Source organism: Lipotes vexillifer, unplaced genomic scaffold, assembly GCF_000442215.2.
Source record: "Lipotes vexillifer unplaced genomic scaffold, Lipotes_vexillifer_v1.1 scaffold1088, whole genome shotgun sequence".
NCBI lineage: Eukaryota > Metazoa > Chordata > Mammalia > Artiodactyla > Lipotidae > Lipotes > Lipotes vexillifer.
The window spans coordinates 2,140,782-2,163,619 of NW_006779738.1; the positions used below are offsets into that span (position 1 = coordinate 2,140,782).

The following is a 22,838-nucleotide window of genomic DNA, read 5'->3' on the forward strand; positions in this document are numbered from 1 at the left end:
CCCCCCCCCCCCGATCTGTAGGAGGCCCTCTTCATTGCTCGCTTCAGTCCTCCGAGCTGTGGGGTGCAGGTGAACAAGCTGTGGTACAAGCCTGTGGAGCAGTTCATCTTACCAGAGGTACAGGCTGTAGTAAAGAGACTCTGGTCCCAGTGCAGGCTGCTGTCGGCCTGAGGATGTGCTTCCAGAGGCAGACACTGCATATTCTCCTGCCAGGACAGCTCTCCAGAGTGGTGGATGAGGCTACCAGCGGGGATGTACTAAGCTGTACCTCTCTGCATTCCTCCCTCCAGAGAGCTACATCATGCCCCAAAGGTTCCAAACCTCACTTCGAAAAGCGTTGCATGTTACCATGGTTTATTTAGTGGAGTAGAGGACTGCATGAGTGCTCTAGTGACAAAGGATAGTAATAGGTGTGGTTGATAGAAAGACCAGGCACAGGTACCATTTGAGTAAATCAAATAGTTTGCTTATCTAAAGAATAGGGGGGTGGAGGGAAGTGCAGACAGGATAATGGCAAAGAGATCGGTCACATTTCCAAGATAAATAAAACTTCTCCAAGTAGTGGAAGATGTTTGAAAACATAACTCTTAGGTAGGGACCACCTCAGCTGCCAGGTGCCCTCATCAGCCCTGGAGTTAAGCCCAAATGTGGTTGTATTACACTGTGTATTACACAGCTGGACATGAACACATTGTTCATCCATCAGCCTCAGCCTTTCCAGGCTATTGCAGTCTTGTCTGAGTACATTTCTGAACAGCATGCTTTGGAACCACAGTGTAGGGGTCAGTTTCCTGGTCATCTCTGGCGATCACTTTAGATGAGCTCTAGTTGACAAGTTCCCCCGGCAACATGAACACTGAATTAAGATGTGGAAGCTGGATGACTGACCAGCCCTGCTGGCTAACCAGGAAACATCTTTCTACCACCAGGCGTGTGGGTTGCTGTTCACATTTATGCAACAGCGAAGTCACACATTTTATAAGGTGCTGTGTATCTTTGGAGTTGAGTACAGGTAGTTAAACTTTGCATGTTAATTCTGTGACTGTTAAAGGGAGCTCCTTTGTTTCACCTATGGGTACCTCTGTTTAAAAGCATTTTACAGAAAAGCAAAACTAAAACATACTGGAAAAAATTTTCCAGTTTCTCAGTGTTATAAAAAAAGACTGTAGTGAACATCCTTACACTCTGTTTTGTGTACATAACTGGTTATTTTCTTAGGATGAATTGTTGGTTCAAATTTCTGCACATTTTTGAGGCAGGTAATTTCTTTCTGGAGGACAGTTTAGCATTTTGTATCAATTTGAATAATCATCAACATTATATGAGAATGCCTATTTACCTATATAAATGACCTTTTAAAATTTCATATATGAACTTTCTTCCTTGTTAAATGAAGTATGTACCATCAAAGGTATCACTTACTCTTAATTAAAAGTAGTGGCTCAACTAAGTAGTATTGGCCAAGTGTTGGATCTCAGTTTTTGAAGGAAGCTACTCTTTGGTTTGTTTACTCACTGACTCAGAGAATATTAATTGAGAACTTAGTATATGCCAAGCACTGGGGCTATTTGAGACGTAGTACAAAGATCCCTGCCCTTAAAGCAGCTTATGTCCAAGTGAGGATAGAAGAGCCAGCACTGATATTCTGCTTAACTTGCTGTGTCCCAGGCACAGCTGTAAGCAGATTTCCTGCACTGATTGGTCCGCTCCTTTAGGATTGAAGTGAGTCATCAGTGAGAGTCCTGCCTTTCTACTCAAAACCAGCATGGGCAGAACCTCACTCAGACTCTGCGATTCCCAGGGGAGAGGAGTGTGACTCTGAGGGGACCAGGAGCATGAGCGCCGCGTTAGGTGCTCTCCAGAAAGGTCTGGAGCCTGCTGGAGGATTGATTTTCACAGACCACTCACGCGGGTTGGCACAAATAGGAAAGGAAAGGCTGCCGCACCTGGAAGGCAGCGTGGGCAGCACGTTTGGGTGCAGGTGCCTGAGCAGCCGCCTGTGGGTGAGGTTGAGTCCCTCGCTGCCACTCGGTGGCTCTGTGACCTGGAGCAAGCTCCTTCACCTCACTGCGTCTCTTCCCTCCTTTGTCAGAGGCACCCAGTTCAGAGGGTTACGCTAGGGCATAAATGATTTCCTAGATGGAGAATGTTTAAAACATGCTGCCACACGGTGAGCATTCGGTAAAGAAATGTGCGCTGGCTTCTTCACTGCTGGTCCTCCTCTGAACTTGTGGTTCCTGTTCTTCAAAAGCGGCGTCTCTCCCCCAGGCCATTTGGCCCCAGGGGACACTTAGCAGTGTCTGGAGACAACCGCGTGTGGAGCAGCACGCGCTGGCATCTTGTGGGCAGAGGCCAGGGATGTTCCGAACATCCCACATCGTACAGGACACATCCCCACAGCAGAGAATTATCTGGCGCCAGATGTCAGCGGTGCACAGGTAGAGAAACTCCAAGATGAAGGAGTCACAGTGTGGGGCAAGGAGAAAGAAGATAAGCTGTAATATTAACTTCAGGCTAATCAGTCTTGTGGGGCCTGCTCCATTATCTTGGTCAGCCTCGTAGAAAGAATTACAGTTTTTGATGAGTCCACAAAAAACCATTACTTTCCCTTAGAATGTCCTTGTCCTTAGGAAATACATGCTGAAGTCAAGGTGAAATGTATTTTACTTTCAAGTGATTGAACAACAAAGAACAACAGAAAAGAATGTGTGTCTAGAGACAGAGATGAAGCACATGTGGCCAGGGACTTCCCTGGCACTCCAGTGGTTAAGGTGCCACGCTTCCACTGCAGGGGGTGCAGGTTTGATCCCTGGTCAGGGAACTAAGATCCCGCCTGTTGGGCGGCACGGCCGAAAAGTTAAAAAAAAACACAAAAAAACAAAAAAAAAACACATGTTGCCAAATGTTAACAGTTGGTGAGTCTAGGGGATTTGGGTGGTAATTTCAACTTCTGTAGGTTTGAAGCTTTTCAGAATAAAAATTAGGTTGGGGCAAGGAGCTGCCTTCCTTGCCAGTGTTCAGGATGGTATATATGGCAGTAGTTACTCAGGACGGGAAGGATTCAGCCAAGTCAGGTAGTGGCCGTTTTAGTTATTAAGACTTCTACTGGCTAAAGCCTGTGATCTTTATTTCCCTTGACGCTTTAAGCTAAACTGGCTTTTGGTTTTTCATTACATCTGAATAACGTTTTTTCCTTCTATAAACAACGCAGTTATTTAATAGTGTCTGCATCTGGGGGAGTAGGATTATGGATGATTTTTATTTTCTTCTCTCTGTGTATCTATTTTCTAAATGTTCTGAAATAACTATATATTAGCTTTTATTAAAAGAAAAAAATAAACTTTTAAAGATAACATATTCTTTCCTTTTACACAAAATCCTGTTTTTGTTGAAAACCTGTTTAATTTTATATAGATAGTCATTTTTGCTGCCTCAAGCCTAATGGGGCTTATTTGCACAGAAAATATGATAGTGATGAATGGGTTTGTCTGCCTATCATCAGCAGAGTATGCCCGAAGAAAAACAGATCGTTGATCCCAGTTGCGAGGGAGAAGTGGTTGATTTGTTCATCATCTTATTCCTTCCACACTTCACAGTCAGCTAGAGTAACGTCAGCAGTATGGCTTGTCAGCTAAGCAGGGCTCTTGCACTGTTTTCGTCGTGTGACTCACTAAAGCATAAATCTCACTGGGGGTCACAAATTTAAATGGAGACTGCTGTGTGTTTCTTTTAAAATATTTATTTCTCTAATTTCATATTTCTCTTAGTGCACCTGAAACCTGAAACTAATTTCAATAAAAAGACTATTTTCATTCAACTCGAGTCACTAGAGACAGTATTGTTAGTATCATGGGTACTTATATACTTATTTTTTATGAAAGTTGAAATTTTTTAGAGGTAGTCATTTCTCCAATCCACAAGAAATCGTTAACAGTTACAGGTACAAAAGTACTGTGTATGTTTAAGCTACTCTGTTGGTTTGGATGACGAGTTAGAAATAGGACACAGAAGAATGGACAGCATAGGTTGCACATAGCTCACTTACGTTATGGGTGAGAGGACTTATGAGAGCTCATTCTTCCAACTATACCGTGCTGTTCTTTCCTACCTTTTCCTTTGGTTTTATGATTTTAGCAGGGAATTGCCGTAAAGAAGCTGTTTTGCATCTGCAGAGATTCCTAGCTTTGTGATTACTTTGTATGAGAGTAGAAAGTAGGCATGTGAGAGAAGTGGGGAATAGACATTTAACTGTGCCATGGAGAAGCTACAGGGGAGGTGGAGAAGGTAGAACCCCTCCCTCCTCTCATAACAAAAACAACTGGTTATCAGTTGCGTGAATAAAAAAGCAGGATCACTTTTTGGGCCAGTGAGTTTTTCTGGTAATTACTCAGTTTAGTCAACATTGTTGATGTTATATCACAACCCAGTCAAACGAAATGGAGTTGGGTGCCGGGCAGAGTCAGGTGCCAAGTGTCAGTTGACTGGACTGGACAGAGAATTACTTGATTTGTCATCATATTTGCCAGATTTGTAGTTTCAAGGTGAAGCTTTTCTGAGGTCACTATAGCTTTTACTTTGGTATGGTTCATTAGGAACTATAATTGCAAAGATTCCCAGTGACCTAACTGCCACCTCCAGGGGACACTTACCTGGAGTCCTTACCCTAGTTGACTGCAGTTTTCTCTTAGCTTATATGATATGCATTCTTCTAGTTCAGCTTAATCTGCCCCAGTCCTTCTTCCCAGTACATAACTTCATTATCTCCTCTTTCGTTTTCCCCTTGAACGTTAATCATTAGGATCTGATACTCAGCCTTCTGTTTATTTTACTCATTCTTCCTAGACAGTTTCATCTATTACCACCTGTTTACTGCAGCCCAGGTTTCTTATGAACTCCATACACACTTCAGCCACCTACTGAACTCCTCCACTTGGAATGTCCCCTGGGCGTTCTGTGGTGATAGCATCTAATGGTGATAGCCCACCCATTCTCATCTCCTCCTGTATTTTCAGTCTTGGGTCATAGTATCTCCTTTTTCCCAGGCACCCAAACCAGAATCGTGGGCTTTAATCCTCAATTCTCATATCCAAGCACTCACTAAGTCCTGTCATTTCTTTCTCTGAAACTTACTTGGTGTCAGTCCTTCCAAACTTTATCACTATTAAAGTTTTAGAAGAAAGTAAAGTATCCCAAGGGGAAGAGGTCGTTGTTGCCAGGAGAAAGACACATGATTAACCCAGAGCAGCCTCACACAGTCGAGGGTCTAGGACTTAGCTCTTGGGTCCTAATGCTGACCTTGCGGAGTGTATAAACCAGAATGTCTATTGATTCATGTTCGATGGGTGTTAGCTCATTAGCGTGGTTTGAATTCTTGTGGCCACGAGCTAGGAACCTCCTTCCTGATATGTCAAGGCACCTAAAAACCAATCTGAACCGTACTTGGTTTGGGCACTGAATTTGATTACAGCAGTGGGAGGTGGTGGGTGTTTTTGAGAGCTGCCTCATTCAGGTAGGATGTGACCAGAGTGCTTTATATCTTCCAATTATTCTGTCTCCCCTTAAACATTGCTACTTGTTGCCAAAATTCTCTCTTAGACCAGCCTTCCTATAGTGTTTTAAGGTATGGATTTTACTAATTAAGCTTCAACCTTAGAGTTCTTCCCAGTTATTGGAAACATTGTTTCTCTTACTTTAAGAATTTAATTAGTTCAACTCAGAGGGCAGTCTCTTTAAATTTATTTATTTATTTAATTGAGATATAATTGACATACAACATTATATTAGCTTCAGGTATACAATAAAATGATTCAATATATGTATTTGTTGCAAAATGATCAACACTAGTCTAGTTAATATCCATCACCAGACATAGTTACAAATTTATCTTATGATGAGAACTTTTAAGATCTACTCTCTTAGGGACTTCCCTGATGGCGCAGTGGTTAAGAATCCGCCTGCCAGTGCAGGGGACACGGGTTTGAGCCCTGGTCCAGGAAGATCCCACATGCCGCGGAGCAGCTGAGCCCGCGAGCCATAACTACTGATCCCACGTGCCACAACTACTGATCCCACGTGCCACAACTACTGATCCCACGTGCCACAACTACTGAAGCCCACGTGCCACAATTACTGAAGCCCATGCGCCTAGAGCCCATGCTCCGCAACAAGAGAAGCCACTGCAATGAGAAGCCTGTGCACCTCAAAGAGTAGCCCCAGGTTGCCACAACTAGAGAAAGCCCACGTGCAGCAATGAAGACCCAATGCAGCCAAAAATAAAAATATAAATAAGTAAATTTATTAAAAAAGAAAAATCTACTCTCTTAGCAACTTTCAAATATACAATACAGTATTATTAACTACAGTCACCAGGCTGTACATTACATCCCCAAGACTTATTTTTTTGTAAGCAGAAGTTTGCACCTTTCGATCACCTTCACTCGTTTTAGCCACCTCCCACCACCCACCTCTAGCAACCACCCATCTGTTCTCTGTATCTATGAATTCAGTTCTTTTTATTTTAGATAAGTGAGATCCTTATGGTATTTGTCTTTTTCTGTCTGACTTATTTCACTTAGTGTAATGCCCTTGGGGTTCATTCGTGTTGTCACAAATGGCAAGATTTCATTCTTTTTAATGGCTAGTAATATTCCATTGTATATAGATACCATATTTTCTTTATCCATTCATTCATTGACGGACACTTAGGTTGTTTACATGTCTTGGCTATTGTAAGTAATGCTGCAGGGAGCATGGGGGTGCATATATCTTTTCAAGTTAGTGTTTTCATTTCCTTTGGATGAGTACCCAGAAGTGGAATTGCTGGATCATATGCTAGTTCTATTTTTAATTTTTTGAGGAAGCTCCAAACTTTTTTCTGTAGTGGCTGCCTCAGTTTACATTCTTATCAACAGTGCACAAGGGTTCCCTTTTCTACGCATCCTTGCCAACACTTGTTATTTCTTCTTTTCAGTACTAGCTGTTCTAACATAGATGAGGCGATATCTCATTGTGGTTTTGATTTGCATTTCCCTTATGATTAGTGATGTTGAGCATCTTTGTATGTACCTGTTCACCACCTGTATGTCTTCTTTAGGGAAATGTCTATTCAGATACTCTGCCCATTTTTTAAAACTGGCTCCTTTGGCTTTTTGTTATTGAGTTGTTTTGAGTTCTTTATATATTTTGGATATTAACTCTTTATCAGATACATGATTTTGCAAATATTTTCTCCCTTTCAGTAGGTTGCCTTTTCCTTTTGTTGATAGTTTCCCCTGCTGTGCAGAGCTTTTTAGTTTGCTATAGTCCTACTTGTTTATTTTTGCTTTTGTTGCCTTTGCTTTTGGTATCAAATCCAAAAAATCATACCCCAAGACGGATGTCAAGTAGCTTACCGCCTATGTTTTCTTACAGGAGTTTCCTGGTGTCAGGTCTTATGTTCAAGTTTTTTAACACATTTGAGTTGATTTTTGTGTATGGCATAAGTTAGTGGTCCAGTTTCATTCATGTTAAGCACGTGGCTGTCCAGTTTTCCCAACACCATTTGTGGAAGAGATTGTCCTTTCCCTGTTGTATATTCTTGGCCCCTTTGTTGTGAATTAATTGACCACATGGGTTTATTTTGGGTCTCTATTCTGTTCCACTGATCTATGTGTATGTTTTTTTTCCAACACCATATTGTTTTGATTCCTGTAGCTTTGTAATATAGTTTGAAATCAGGAAGCATGATGCTTCCCACTTTGTTTTTATCTCTCTAGATTGCTTTGGCTATTTGGGATCTTTAATGATTCTATACAAATTTTAGGATTGTTTGTTCTATTTCTGTGAGAAATGCCATTGGTATTTTGATAGGGATTGCACTGAATCTGTAAATTGCTTTGTGTAATGTGGACATTTTAACAAGTTTTAATTCTTCCAATCTATGATCATGGAGTATCTTTCCATTTATTTGTGAATGGTTAAAGAAGATGTGGCACATATATATAATGGAATATTACTCAGCCACTCAGCCATAAAAAGAAACGAAATTGAGTTATTTGTAGTGAGGTGGATGGACCTAGAATCTGTCATACAGAGTGAAGTAAGTCAGAAAGAGAAAAACAAACACTGTATGCTAACATATATATATATGGAATCTAAAAAAAAAAAAAAAAAGGTTCTGAAGGACCTAGGGGCAGGACAGGAATAAAGATGCAGACGTAGAGAATGGACTTGAGGACACAGGGAGGGGGAAGGGTAAGCTGGGACGAAGTGAGAGAGTGGCATGGACTTATATATACTACCAAATGTAAAATAGCTAGCTAGTGGGAAGCAGCCGCATAGCACAGGGAGATCAGCTCGGTGCTTTGTGTCCACCTAGAGGGTAGGATAGGGAGGGTGGGAGGGAGAGGCAAGAGGGAGGAGATAGGGTGATATATGTATATGTATAGCTGACTCACTTTGTTATAAAGCAGAAACTAACACACCATTGTAAAGCAATTATACTCCAATAAAGATGTTTAAAAATAAATAAATAATTCTGAAAGAACATTCTTAGTATATAAAATATACAGTATTAAGATAATTTATTAAAGCTTACACAGATTAATAAGAAAAATACAAAACTCAGTAGCTAAATGGCAAAGAAGCATGACAAGGCAATTCCCACAAGAGACTATAATTCATAAACATCATTAGAAATCAAAAGAAACACTAATTAAATGAGGAACCGTTTCTTTAAATCTACTAAATTAGCTTAACTTCTTTTACTAATATCCCATACTGGGAAGAGGACAATGCAACTGGTATTCTCATAAATTGCTAATGACCCTACAGGTAGAATTTGTTTTTGAAAAGCAGTTTGGCAGTGTGTACCAAAATCCATATAAACTATCTCTATTCCTGTCCCAGTAATTTCACCTCTGGGAATTTAAATAAAAAACAAAGTATTGGGGAAAAATAAACATTTACACCACAACAGGCCTCGCATTATTTTAGTAGCTATTTGGTAGTATCCAGATGTCCAACGGTAGGGAGATGCCTGAGTGAATCAGGATGCATTCACTCAGCAGTATTGCTATAAGTACTTGAAAAAGAGCAGTTTTAACAGCGGCAGTCGCATAAGGAAATGCCTTTGATGCGATGGGAAATGACAGCAGCATGTAAAACTGTCTGTAAGGTCTTTGTAACTATTGTTTTAGATGTGCTCTAAGATATACACCAAAATGTTAGCATTGGCGTCTTAGCGGGCAGTAAAAGTTTTAGCCAATGTGTCTTAGAAAAAATAAACTCTTCTCTAGAAACTTACTTAAAACCTAAATGACAGCAATAAAGAAGCCGATTCACTGTTCATCTTTCCACAAAAGAGCTTTGAAGGTACAATCGTGTGGGAGAGCCAAGACCTCCAAGGCCTTGTGTCAAGAAATCTCCACAAAGTGACAGTCAATGATGGGGGAGGAGTTCTCAGAGTCATCACAGTAAGTCATTCATTTTTAAAGGTTGTTTAGCACACCTTAGCATTTTTTAATATGTAAAAGTGTTTTTAAGTTTACTTTTACATCAACTCATATGGAACAATGAATCTTACGTATTTTAGAACATGTACACTAGAAAATGTTGAGGCACCACATAGTAAAGATGAAAAACTCAAATGTTGTATGATTTTGTAACTTCAACCTTAGTAAATATATAGTTTTGCCTTAAGTCTAGTGCATTTTAGAAAGTGCGATGTTTTATTTCTTCATAGTTTTTAAGTTAATGTTCTTTTAAGTTCACTTACTCTATAGTATTCAGAATATTCACTATCTCACCTTGATAGTATGATGTCAGTTACAATACTATAGATAAAAGTATTAGTAAGGTTGAGTATTCACTTTCGTTTATGTTGTTGGGATTTGTGACTTTTATTTTTCATTTACCAAGTTTTCTTAACATTTGAAACAGTTTGACAATAAATTTCTCAAATTGTAGGATGAAAAAGAAGGTGTAGGCAAACTTAAAATGGTGAACTTTAAGTAAACAAGTGGTATATGTGCTGATGTCAGACAGAATTGTTCTCCTTGATGCTCTGATCTAATTAGGAAAGCACTTGGCATTTAAGGTCACAAGCTTAGTACATTCCATTAAATATTAACCTTATTCACATAAATTAATCCCTGAATTTGAAATGAAAATCATGTGGTTTGTTATTGCACGTTCAGAAAACATCTGCTGCACACTTGTGAGCCAGGCACAGTCATGGGCAAAACAGGCCCATTACTGGCCCACAGTGGAATTTATAGTCCAGTGAGGGGAAAAGACACTAGACAGACCCCACAAATTCATGTATAATTACAGCTTTAGCCTTGTAGGCCATGTATCAGATTTCATTCTTGATTATGAAAAGTCCTTTATTTAAGACACAGTGTTTTACGGATTTATAGTTTTTTTTCTTTCCTTATTTTCAAAGCAAGTGCCTTTAATATCTTGCCTCCTTTTCTGTGTATGAAACTTAAAAATATCCCAAACATGCCAGAATTCTATACTGCTCAGTTGGTTGCACAAAAGGAAATCAGTTTACTTCTGAATTGAGGGCTAGATTTAAATGTAAAGACTCAAGTGATCTGCTCTGGGGGTGAATATGGTTGTGGAGGGCAGTGATGGCTTAAACACTCAGCTAACCTTAAAAAAAGTCAGATAACTTAGTAGCCTATTCTAAGAAACCCATATAGAGCTGGAAGTTTTCCTAAGTCTCGCTGCCTTGCCAGCAAGTAATCATGTTGGAAAAAGTTTAAAGACAAAATAAAAGCCAAGCTGTGACCTTTTAGACAGAAGTTAATAAACATAAAGTACTGTTAGTAAACAAGCCAAAACAGTATAGATGGTACAATTAAAAAAAAAGAGTGTGCAATCTTTTGTAGACGTACAAGGTTGGAATCTGTAGCGCTCACCTTTAGAGATTTCCTCCACATTCAGCTACAAACCATATTCTGAATTGAATGGCGATTTTCCCACAATCACTGCAGAACACTGTCTCTCTACTGGCCTTATTAAAACATTGCTTTGTACAGGGACAGCTCTGCTAGAAGGATCTGTTCAAAGAGGACTACCCAGGCAGTAAGCCCTCTTGACCACCCGTCAAGAAGAAACGCTGTAAACGTGCTGAGGCGTGGCTGTGACAATCCCATCCAGCCCGCAGCAGCTGGATCGCTGGTAGGGTGTTAAGTTGGGGTGGAACACAGAGAGGTGAGGCCCCTCACTTTGAGTAAGGGCCTGGGGTAACCTGTGAGGTAAAAGAGGTAAATCTCGTAATAACCAAAGATGCTCCACACCTTAGCGGTAGAGGGGACCGTTGTTGGCTGTTGGTGCAGTGGGCACCTTCAGCAACGTCAGTAATCAGTACGGCTCGGGCTGAACTGTTTGCTTAGAGGGCTTGTCTCTGTGTGGTAGCTGTCACTTTGAAATGTGCTTGGGTGTATTTGAACTCATGGGCATTTTCAATCTCCACGAAATCAGAGCTGGTTATAATTTTTTTTAACTGGTGGAGTTCTGACGTAAAAGAAAATTGGTCTTGGTAATAGTGTTGGTAGCAAGTTCAAGAATACATGATTCTACATAGGCTGGAATTCTGAACAGTAATCCGTAGATTACTGTGTGTACCTGATCTTGGACTAGGCGACAAAACTAGAATGCTGATGTCCTCCTGACAGCGTAAGTCTAGTGCATCAGCATCTTAGATGGATTTATGTGCTGTAGCGTCACATTATGAATTGTGCCAAATCGGTTTTCAAATATAAGAAATGTGTTCTTAGTAATAAAACACCAAGCACTTCTATTCTGTTTTCTTTCAGGCTGGGGAGGGTGCCTTGCCTCATGAATTCATGGAAGGTGTGGAGGGAGTTGCAGGTGGCTTTATTTATACTATTCAGGGTAAGTCAACTGGTTAAAAGTTGAAAAACATACTGAATCTCGCCTACCTCATCTTCATACTTTTGACATCAAAGGTAATCTTTTTTTTTTTTTTTTGGTCATTAAAAATAGCTCCGTTGCTACATAATTCACATACCATATACTTTACCCTTTTAAAGTATTTGATTCAATGGCTTTCAATGTATTCAGAGTTCTGCAGCCCTCTCCACCACCCCAAAAAGAAATGGCTGTGTTTGTCTTCTTGAGTGATGCTCCTGAAAATATCCACATCAATGAATTCCTGTATCAGTGATCTCTAAGAAAAGCTATTGTTGATGCGGTTGCTCTTGGTCACTTGTCCTGATCACCACTTATGGAAAGGTGCCTAGTAGTGCATCATCTGGCTTCTCAGAGCTCTACAGATCATGGATTCCTATAAAAGACTTAGGACACAGCTTCCCTGAAGGCACACAGTGACTTGGGGAAAGCAGAGGCCGTATTCTGAGAGGCAGGTCTTCAGGGGTCTCCCTTAATAGTGCAGGGTTGAGGATGGGGCAGACCCTCTGTTTGAGGCCACTACAGGTAGTCTGAAGATGTGAATGGGCTGTGGCTTTTTTCAATTTCTAGCATCTTTATTTATACAGTGTTTCCTCATAGAAGTATTTCTATTCTTACATCACCCCTAAGGGTAGGCTGGAATAGGTACACAGGTTTTACCCACAAACCTGCCATTAAAAATAGAGATTTAAAATTTACGGATCCTTAATTTTAGTCCAGAGATTTTTCATAAAACTGTGAGACCACTCTGCTAGGGAAGGTATGGACTTAGCTCACAGGGGCTAATGGCTCAGCCCTGGGGAGGACTCAGATCGGGAGGGCAGGCCAGTTTTGTAAAACAGCTCACACTGGGGGGCCGGGTACAGGTGTTACACACCATCTGACTTCATATCTAGCAACTTCCTTTCTTTTGCCAGTTAACTCATGTATGTACCATCAAGAGCCTTTAAAAACTTGAGGGGCCCTTGAGATTTCTGGCACTAAACTGTTCTACGAGGAGCAACTACTGTACCCTAAACAACTGTTTGTCTTAAGTTTTCTCTCACTGAGGCTAAAAGATTAAGGTTTGGGTGAGGAAAGCTCCCTTCAAACAAGAGAGAAATAACTCAAGTGTTAGGCTAAAGGAATTAAAATGAATAGATTTTTCTTCTCATGTACTGGATATATCTGAAAATCTGACTATAATTTTTTAAAATCTGAGGATCTACGTGCTGTTCAGAAGAATCACATGGTACACAAATTCTCAAATTTTGTTGGGCATTACCATCTCTGGCTGGGCCCTACCTCAAGCCTACAGAGTTAAAAATCTTCAGGATTGGAGCTCAGATACCTGTATTTTAATAAGCTCCCTAGATGGGTTTGATGCCTCCAAAGTTTGAGAGGCCGTAAACCACATGATTCTTGTAAATGGCACCTAGACAGATGATCAGATTTAAAACACAGAGGGACTTCCCTGGTGGTGCAGTGGTTAAGAATTCGCCTGCCAGCAGAGGGGACACGGGTTCGAGCCCTGGTCCGGGAAGATCCCACATGCTGCAGAGCAACTAAGACCGTGCGCCACAACTACTGAGCCTGCGCTCTACAGCCCACGAGCCACAACTACTGAGCCCACATGCCACAGGCACTGAAGCCCACACGCCTAAAGCCCGTGCCCTGCTGCAAAAGAGGCCACCACAGTAAGAAGCCCGCGCACTGCAACGAAGAGTAGCCCCCGCTCACCGCAACTAGAGAAAGTCCATGTGCAGCAACGAAGACCCACCGCAGCCAAAAAAAACCCAACACACACACAGATATATTACTTTATTAATTTATACTCGTGTTTTTCAGATATATGCAGAAAAAACCAACATGTACAATTTGTTAATGAAAAAGCCTGTATTTCTGCTCGCATCTTATCCATTCCTGTTGCTGCAATTTTATAACACTTTGACTTTCATTCAAGTGTTAAATTGTGTATATTTATCCTTATCTTTAAAGTGAAAGGACGTTAGAGGAGAGTGTAAAAGTTGAAAGGGACCCGAGGTTATTTAGGCCTGTGTTTTTCAAAGGGTTGTTTATGGTCCACCTGCATCAAAGTTACAGGAAGTCACAGGTTAGAAATACAGATTCCTGGGCTCTACCCAAGACCTGCAGGATCTTTAGGCTTGGGGCCTAGGAATCTGTATGTCAGTAAGCAATCCTGAGAACCACAGACGTAGTCCAGCTCCTCCTTTTACAGATGAGAATGCTGAGGCCCAGAAACGTGTGACTCATCCATTACCTCACCGACAGTGGCAGAGGTAGAAATCGGACACAGGCCCTCAGCCCCCATGCCCAGTCTTGCTGTTCGCAGTCACAGAGCGGAGGGCTGAATTACGTCTCGGTTTCTCTCCCCCACCCCTCAGCCACTCACTTGTTTAGTTTTCAGAAATTTTCTAATTTGAGACAGCTGAGAAAATCCTGCGCTAGTGATAGGATTGCTGCCTTATTTGAGGACAGTCCCTGCACACATGTGCCGAACGATCCATTAGCTTGTGAGGTGGTAATTAAAATGTCTTTTAAGCACAGTGGTCATAAGTTTTATTATAAAATATAAATAAACCAAAAATAGTGCTATAAGAAACACCCATGTACTTGATGCTCAGAATTAACAGATGTTTGCATTTTGTCATATTTGCTTCCTTTCTTTGTTTTCAGAGAAATAAGGCGTTATAGATACAGTTGAAGCCTCTTCCCTCCCAGTACTTCCTACCCCGTTCCTCTCCCTTCCCCTTGGACAGGAGACCACCACTGTCCTGAAACTCATGTGTACCCTTCCCATTCTTATTTTTCTATTTTCTACTACATGCATGTGTATACAGCTTTTAATAACATACAGTTTTGATTAATCAATTGGCAAGATACTTTTTCTCACTCAGCATTATTTTTTAGTGCCATTCCTCTTAACATCCAAGATCAGGTTAATTTTTTTTTCATTTATTTTACTGAAGTATAGTTGATTTACAATGTTGTTACTTTCTACTGTACAGCAAACCAGTTCAGTTATACATACATATACACACACACACACACACACACAATTCTTTTTCCCATTCCTTTCCATTATGGTTCATCACAGGATACTGAATATAGTTCCCTGTGCTCTACAGTAGGACCTTGTTGTTTATCCATCCTATAAATAATAGTTCGCATCTGCTAATCCCAAACTCTCAATCCATCCCCTCTTCCCCACCCCACCAGCCCTGGCAACCACAAGTCTGTGTCTGTGAATCTGTTTCCGTTCTGTAGATGAGTTCATTTGTGTCATATTTTAGATTCCACATATAAGTGACATCATATTTGTCTTTCTCTTTCTGATTTACTTAATGTGATAATCTCTAGTTCCAGCCATGTTGCTGCAAATGACAGTTCATTCTTTTTTATGGCTGAGTAATATTCCTGTGTGTGTGTGTGTGTGTGTGTGTGTGTGTGTGTACACACACACACCCCCCACATCTTTATCCATTCATCTGTTGATGGACATTTAGGTCGTTTCCACATCTTGGCTGTTATAAATAGTGCTGCTATGCAGGTTAATTTTTTTAACTGCTGTATTCCATTATGTGAACATACCACAGTTTAACCATTCTCCTATTGGTGGGTATTTAGGCTGGTTCCATTTTTTCACTGTCACAAACAATGCTGCCATAAATACCCTTGTGAGTGTGTAAAATAATGTCTCTGGGGATATATCTACAAGTGGACTTAGCGAGTCAAACAGTGCACACATCTTCAGCCTAACTAGGTATTGCTGAGTTGCTCCCCACAGTGAGTGTAGCCCTTTATTCTCCCACCAGCAATGTGTGGGCGTTCCCATTTCCCTACTTCAGAGTTCCTAATTGTGTTGTTAGGTTACCTTGGGAGGAGGGTTAATGCAATAACGTTACAAGTTCTGGGTCTTAAGTTTGCAATAGCCTTTTTCTTCAGCTCTCTTTTCCTTCTTAGAAGGTGATGCTCTCTTAAAAAATCTTCATTCTCGCCCTCGAAGACTTCTTGATCATATAAGTAATCTCCACGAGGAGGATGCCTTACTGAAGGAGGAAAGCAGCCTCTATGATGATATTGTGTTTGTGGATGTTGTTGACACTTACCGAAATGTTCCTGCAAAATTACTGAACTTCTATAAATGGTAGGTTATAAAAATGTTGGGTAGGTATTGTTTTATTTTTCTTTTGATGTAGAAACAATTTATCAACATCAAATCACTGAGATTTTTTTAAAAACACACAAACCTAAGAGCACTGTGCACTTGGGGTGTGATCTATTGTATCCTGGTTCTTTGTGAGGACTGATCTTCTAAAATGCTGCCGCTTTACTATTTCGATGAGCTGATCCATAATGTGAACACTATTAATGTATCAAAAACAAACAAGGTGGGCTTCCCTGGTGGTGCAGTGGTTGAGAGTCCGCCTGCCGATGCAGGGGACGCGGGTTCGTGCCCCGGTCTGGGAGGATCCCACATGCCGCGGAGCGGCTGGGCCGGTGAGCTGTGGCCGCTGGGCCTGCGCGTCCGGAGCCTGTGCTCCACAAGGGGAGAGGCCACACCATATTCTGTACTAGATACTGCTTGTTTAGTATCCCACTCCCATTACTTTCCTGTACGGCCTCCTCACATGCTGGCATAGTTGTCTTGAGCCAACATTAGGTGAAAATCAGTGAGTTTGAAAATAGCCTATCTTCAGGCATTTTCATACCCACGCACCTATATCCCCCATTTACACCCAGGTTACTGATCTGAATTCCATTCAGCTGAACATCCACATTATATTTCCGTTCCCTCCTCCAACCCATTTAAGAACTATCTGCCCTAATTCCAGAAGCTTTAATAAGACGAAATTCAGCAACCTTTATAGTCTACCATATTGTTAACTTCCCAGACCCTCCAGTATTTCTTGGATCTTGGTTGTAACTCCTACTTGCATTACAATAACACCACCAATAATAATATAACAGTGACTTTTTTTTTTTTTTTTTTTTTTTTTTGCGTTACATGGGCCTCTCGCTGTTGTGGCCTCTCCCGTTGCGGAGCGCAGGCTCAGCGGCCATGGCTCACAGGCCCAGCCGCTCCACGGCACGTGGGATCCTCCCGGACCGGGACACGAACCCGTGTCCCCTGCATCGGCAGGCGGACTGTCAACCACTGCGCCACCAGGGAAGCCCACAGTGACTCTTCTTAATTGAATACATGTAGTTGTTAATATTATTAAGTTACTCTAGGGTCCCATAACTTGCTGTGAGCCCCCTGATACTGTCTACCCTGACTGTAGAACTGAAACCTTCTCTCTCTCTCTCTCTCTCTCTCTCTCTCTGTCTAGACCAAACCCATAAAGTATATTCACGTCTTTGTCTTTTTCTTTTTTAAAACTTTATCAGGGAACTTGTTGCTCGGTGAGCCCCAGAGTCTGTCCCTTCTTTTCTTCTTTGTTTTGCCCTGAGCAGAATGGGAAATCATCGATCCTTTATGGATATAGTTCCCTGGTCCTGAGGGGTAGACAGTTTAATTTATGGGTGGTAGTTTCATAGCTGGGGCAAGTCAGTGTAATTCTGGAGTCATCTCGTGGGTAGAGGTCAGATATAAATGCGAGCTGGAAATGTGGGTATGCCTAGAATACCAGGATTAAGTTTGACAGCTGTAGTAAGAGAAAGAGCCTTCTTTTAGCTCAAGGTCACCAATGGGGTTCCTGTTATGGGTCGGCCAAGGCAAGGGCGAGGCTGTAAAGAGGTGGAGTGGGAATGGGGGTCCAGGCAGTGGGAGATCAGGACTGCTGAGTTCTAGGGCTTTCTATAGGGAGCTGACTCCCAGTTGTGGAAGTTCAATTTGGTCTAATTACTACCTCCAGTTTAAGTTTTGTCTCTTCTACTATACTACTTGCGTATCTCTGTGATCTTGGCCTCTCTCTGTAGTCTCTCTGCCACTGTCTGTTCTGGGCCATCGTGTGCACCTGGAACACTGCGGTGACCTTCTGACAGGCTGTACGTCCGGACCCGCTTCCTAGTAGCCCATCCCCCCATCTACCCTCCACATCGTAAATGACATCTTTATTTTTCATTCATCTTTATTCAGGTGATCCATTAGTGATCTCAGTCAGTGTCCTTTATCACAAAAGTTTATTTCTAATTAGCAAATATTACGTATGGCCTATGCTATTAACTAGAAATGAACTTTAGAAACGTAGGGTTATGCTTTTTGTTGTGGATACATCGTTAAATTCACCATTTTGTGGCCTAATGAAACTTTCTCCAGATTTCTTTAATTCAAATTTCTGTCTTCTGACTGGTTCCCTCGCAAGACTCTGGGTAAAAGAGGTACAGGGATTGGCAATGTGACATCAAAGAGTCAATTTTGTTTCTAGTTGCCATTATATATTTTTTTAATGTCTAGATAAATGAAATCACCCTCTTGTGCCTTCCAGAAGGTCATTTGTAATAGCTGAATTACTGGAAATCGTTTCCAAGGGAAAATGTACTTCAGTGTTATAACTCAGCTTTTTAAACACCGTAAAATACCTGAGTGTACTATCAATAGCAGCATGGAACACATTCTGTTGTACGACGGCGTTCTGTGCGAGAGGCCAGGTATGGCATCTGTCCCCTCATCTGCGTGGCCCTCTCATTAAGAACGCAAGGGGCAAGGTTCAGATGCTTAATAGGTTTGCTGGCCTGACCTGGGCAAGGCCTGAGAAGCATTTGTTTGATTATATATTCTACTTAAGCCAGATCTTTTTTTCATTGTATTCTTTCTTCTTCCTTTATACCTTTTAAAATTGGCGTGGCACCTCTCCGTTATACCCCTTTGTTAATATGAAGTGAGGATTGTAGCTGGCAGCAGCGATGCTCTTAGAGCAGATGCTCCCGATATTGGATGGATAAAAGCTGGCCAAGCATACAGACAGTACAGGGCCAGTTTTCATTAAGATGTTAGCAGTGTCACCACATTGGTGTTGCTCTGTTTCCTCGTATGGACGCCCTGACTTTCATATCCCCCCTTTCGCCAACAGGACTGTGGAAACAACCAGCTTTGATCTGTTGCTAAAGACGGATGACGACTGTTACATAGACTTGGAAGCTGTATTTAATAGAATCGCCCTTAAGAATCTGGATGGGCCTAATTTTTGGTGGGGAAAGTAAGTTAAACATTGTTAGGCCATTGGCGTTCATTTCATGAGCATACGTTAATTTAGAATGAAAGATACAAGTCACTTATCATAAGAAAAATGTGGTTGAGATAGGAAATTTCCCTCTTAGGCCCCGGGGTCACTATATTTTATTAATCTACAATTAAAGGGGAAAAAAACTCTTAAATGGAAAACCTCAGGCTAATATAATGAAGGATGGAAAATGATGTGGCTTTTATCCTCATGCCCTACATATTAAGTGCTACTCAAATTAGACGCTGCTGTACATTACAATAAATTTGTGACATTTCTGAAACCATTTTCTATGTGTCTTTAGGAATGCAATAGGGATTGGTGATTTATTTTTCATTTATTTTAATATATCTACACAAGATGATTCAGAAACTCCATAAATACAACTTGGAGAGAATTTAACATATCAGTCTTTTACATAAAACACCACTAGATAAATAATTCCTGTCCTTAGAGGAAAACAATAATCTCTCATTCTTCTTTCCTTGCTTCTACAGCTTATTCCTTTGTAGTGATAATTAAGGACTCAAGCTTAACTAGTGGTAGGATACGTGTCAGAGCAACACAAAGAAGCCGACTCATGTTGCATGTCAGTTTCAGATTGAATTGGGCCGTTGACCGAACCGGGAAGTGGCAGGAACTGGAGTACCCCAGTCCCGCTTATCCCGCCTTTGCATGCGGCTCAGGGTATGTCATCTCCAGGGACATCGTCCACTGGCTGGCTGGCAACTCGGGGAGATTAAAGACCTACCAGGTAATTAAGGATTTCTGACCTAAGAGTACACTGACCAAACAAGTTTTATCCCACTCAGTATTCCATCATTAAAAGCACAGCCACCTGATCTTGGGGAAAGGCATGTTATTCATTCTAGATAGGAGTCAGCCCTCAAAGGTTAGGGATACACTCCTATCCCTCAAATCTAAATTTTATTCCTAAATCTTTGAGCCTTCTGTTATGTTTTCAGCCTGTATTTAAAGGTATAGTCCCTAAAGGAATGTAAAGGTTTATATTCATAAGAAGGAAGACTAAGCAAGCTGAAGACTAAGCTTGTTTTTCTGCTGATTCTGAGATGGCAAATCAATCAATCTCTGCCCGGTTCTTAGATCCAGTGTATCTTTCATACCGTTAGTGCTGGAAGTTTAAGGTCCACGAGAAGAGGGGCTGGCTGCTTACTTAGTGTGTATAGTCGTACTTCATCGTGGCGTGTGTGCTTCATGTTAACGGCAGGTAGCTTTTACTTCGTGTATCGGTGTTGTAATACATCCTCAGCCTTGCATATTAGAATAGCCACAAAACGAAGAAGTAGAAAGATTACTTACGGGAATGGGTGTGGCATTGTCTTTACAGACGAAGTAGCATTTAAATTTTTACATTTTAAACTTTATGGGGCCTGTGTAGGGTGAAGATGTAAGCATGGGCATTTGGATGGCAGCCATAGGACCTAAAAGATATCAGGTAAGCAAGCCTGAGTGGGGCTGGCTTCTGGGTTCTGACGAGTTCAGCGAGGTTTCTCTATCAAACCTCGGGCAGAACAGTGAACGGAAGGAAGGTCTTCTTGGCATCATAACTGTGCTCTTGATCTAATTCACAATAATGTGCCTAGATCTCACAATATTTTTCTGAGTCTAAACCAAAAGGAAATGTTTTGAATGGAAGTTCTCCTACTCACAATGGATTGAGTTTTTATACGTTTGATCAGAAATTCTTTGCAGCTTTAAAACACAAAAGAATCAGCCGACTTCAGATTCTGGCAGTGAGGTGGCCCCGCAGAATGTGACGCCAGCTGCACCCACCTAAGTGCGGGCTATGGTGCCAGGTGCTCAGGGGAGACTCTCCGTCCCACCCGTCCAGGGCCAGGGCAGAGACAGACAGGCCTTCTCTGTTTCCTTTAATACCCCCGGAGGCTCTCGGCCCCCAGGGGCACAGGGCTCTGTAGGAAGGAGTGGTCAGTCTCCTGTCCCCCGGCGTGGCCTGTACAAGGCACACGCTGACTCCAGGCCCTTCTACTCTCCAGTTTCCTCTCCTTTGCCACCAGTTCAGCCATCCTTTAAAAAGACATTTTTTATTATATCCCTCCTTTTTATGTTCTCAAGTTGAATGGGATCTGTATTCTGCTACATTGCTGGAAACAGAAGCTAGTCCACAGAGCTGGGAAGTAGGCTGGTGGGTGAAAACTCGGATTCTGAGTCTGACAAGACTCCATTTCAATCCTTCCTACTCAGCCTACCAGCATGAACTTCACCGTGACCTTGAGCAAGTTTCTTCACTCTTAGTTTGTTTCTCATTTGTAAAAAGGAAATAATTCCTACCTCACAGGGTTATTGTGAGAATTAAATTGGATAATATTTATAAAGCACTTGGTATTGTCCCCCGAATATTGTAACCATTCCCTCAGTACTTGCTGTTGTTCATAATGCTATTTGGCCACCTCTTCTCCAGTAGCAAATACGAAACTGCATTTGTGGTTTCCACACTCTCTCTTCATAGAACTCCTTTTGCAAACTCTTAATGCACACACTGCACTGTTTCTTTACTCCACAGCCTCAGGGTCACCGGTGTGTGCTTTTCCTACGCCCCACAAGCTGAGTGGCTTCACACATGCACTTGTCTTTGAAATAACTTCAGCCTCACTGGGATCTGGAAGCTCCTGTATGCACGCTGTCTGTCTTCCAGCAGGGTGTGTCAGGGCTCCCAAATCAGCTTTTGTTTCGGTTTTCAACAGGACAGCCTGTGGCTGTGTGAGAAGACCTGTGAAACAGGAATGCTGTCTTCCCCTCAGTATTCTCCACAAGAACTAACACAGCTGTGGAAACTGAAGGAGTTGTGCGGTGATCCTTGTCGGTGTGAAGCAAGAGGAGGATGAGGTCAATTCGCAGTGTTAAAGGTCAGGGTGGGCGAAGGATGATCTGAGCGGAAGTCTGAGGAAAGCCCAAGGTTCGGCCGCAGAGTATATGGTCTTTCAGGATAGTTCTTGGCTGGCACCTTCACGGGTCACCAATGTGGTATTTCTTAACACTTGCACAAAATTTCCGTTTTAAAAATCAACAGATAACTGTAGTGTAAGAAAAAAATTACTTATATATTGGAAGATGATTTGAAAAATACCAAACTGTTTATAAAAGAAAAAAATATTTCCAAGTCCTAGTGCATTATTTCTGTTAGTAATTTATTACTTATAATTTTTGGTTAAAACTTGGCTTAGTTCAGAAATCTTGAGTAGTAACTGGAAGTTTGAATTTCAACCTGGATTGCAGAATAGCTCTGGATAGCATAAGCAGGATAATTAAGGGCCAAAAAGAACTCACAGAAATGCTGTGTGATCTGTGATCACGCATGAGCAGTGATCACTGATACCAAAGTCAGGGGTTTCTGGAAATCATGTCAGATTTTGTGGATCTCTGAATGAAGTGGGCAACTTGAAAAGGAACCAATGTAACGCTGGGTTTGGGGCCTTGGTTAAGCGGACTAATTACACCCAAGTTTCCTTTTGCCCTTTAACATAAATCCTGAAGATCACAGCTTAGTACTCCTATTTTTTTAAAGTGCTAAAATTTTGTGAATATAAGTAAAATCAAACACCTCTCAGGGTTTTAATGCCATAGGGATGGATAGTTCTAAATCCTTGGCATTGAAAGCATCTTGTTTTTCTTCCTTTCATTGCCTAATGTTTACCTAATGTAACTGAATTTCAGTCAACGCTAGTAAGCTGCTGTAGAAGGATGTATTCTCAGTTTAGGTATAACTGTAGGGAA

At 41.5% G+C, this 22,838-nt stretch overlaps 1 protein-coding gene across 1 annotated transcript in view; it reads left to right on the plus strand.

Annotated features, from left to right (window-relative positions):
• Nucleotides 1-22,838, plus strand: part of B3GALNT2 (beta-1,3-N-acetylgalactosaminyltransferase 2) — a 56,795-nt gene that overhangs the window by 32,615 nt on the left and 1,342 nt on the right. Inside the window, exons 5-12 of the mRNA XM_007452947.1 lie at nucleotides 22-117; nucleotides 9,342-9,452; nucleotides 11,805-11,883; nucleotides 15,883-16,066; nucleotides 18,936-19,061; nucleotides 19,680-19,839; nucleotides 20,485-20,541; nucleotides 21,809-21,976. Of these exons, the coding sequence (XP_007453009.1) occupies nucleotides 22-117; nucleotides 9,342-9,452; nucleotides 11,805-11,883; nucleotides 15,883-16,066; nucleotides 18,936-19,061; nucleotides 19,680-19,839; nucleotides 20,485-20,541; nucleotides 21,809-21,949 (954 nt within the window). The 3' untranslated portion in view covers nucleotides 21,950-21,976. The remainder of the gene's footprint in view (nucleotides 1-21; nucleotides 118-9,341; nucleotides 9,453-11,804; nucleotides 11,884-15,882; nucleotides 16,067-18,935; nucleotides 19,062-19,679; nucleotides 19,840-20,484; nucleotides 20,542-21,808; nucleotides 21,977-22,838) is intronic.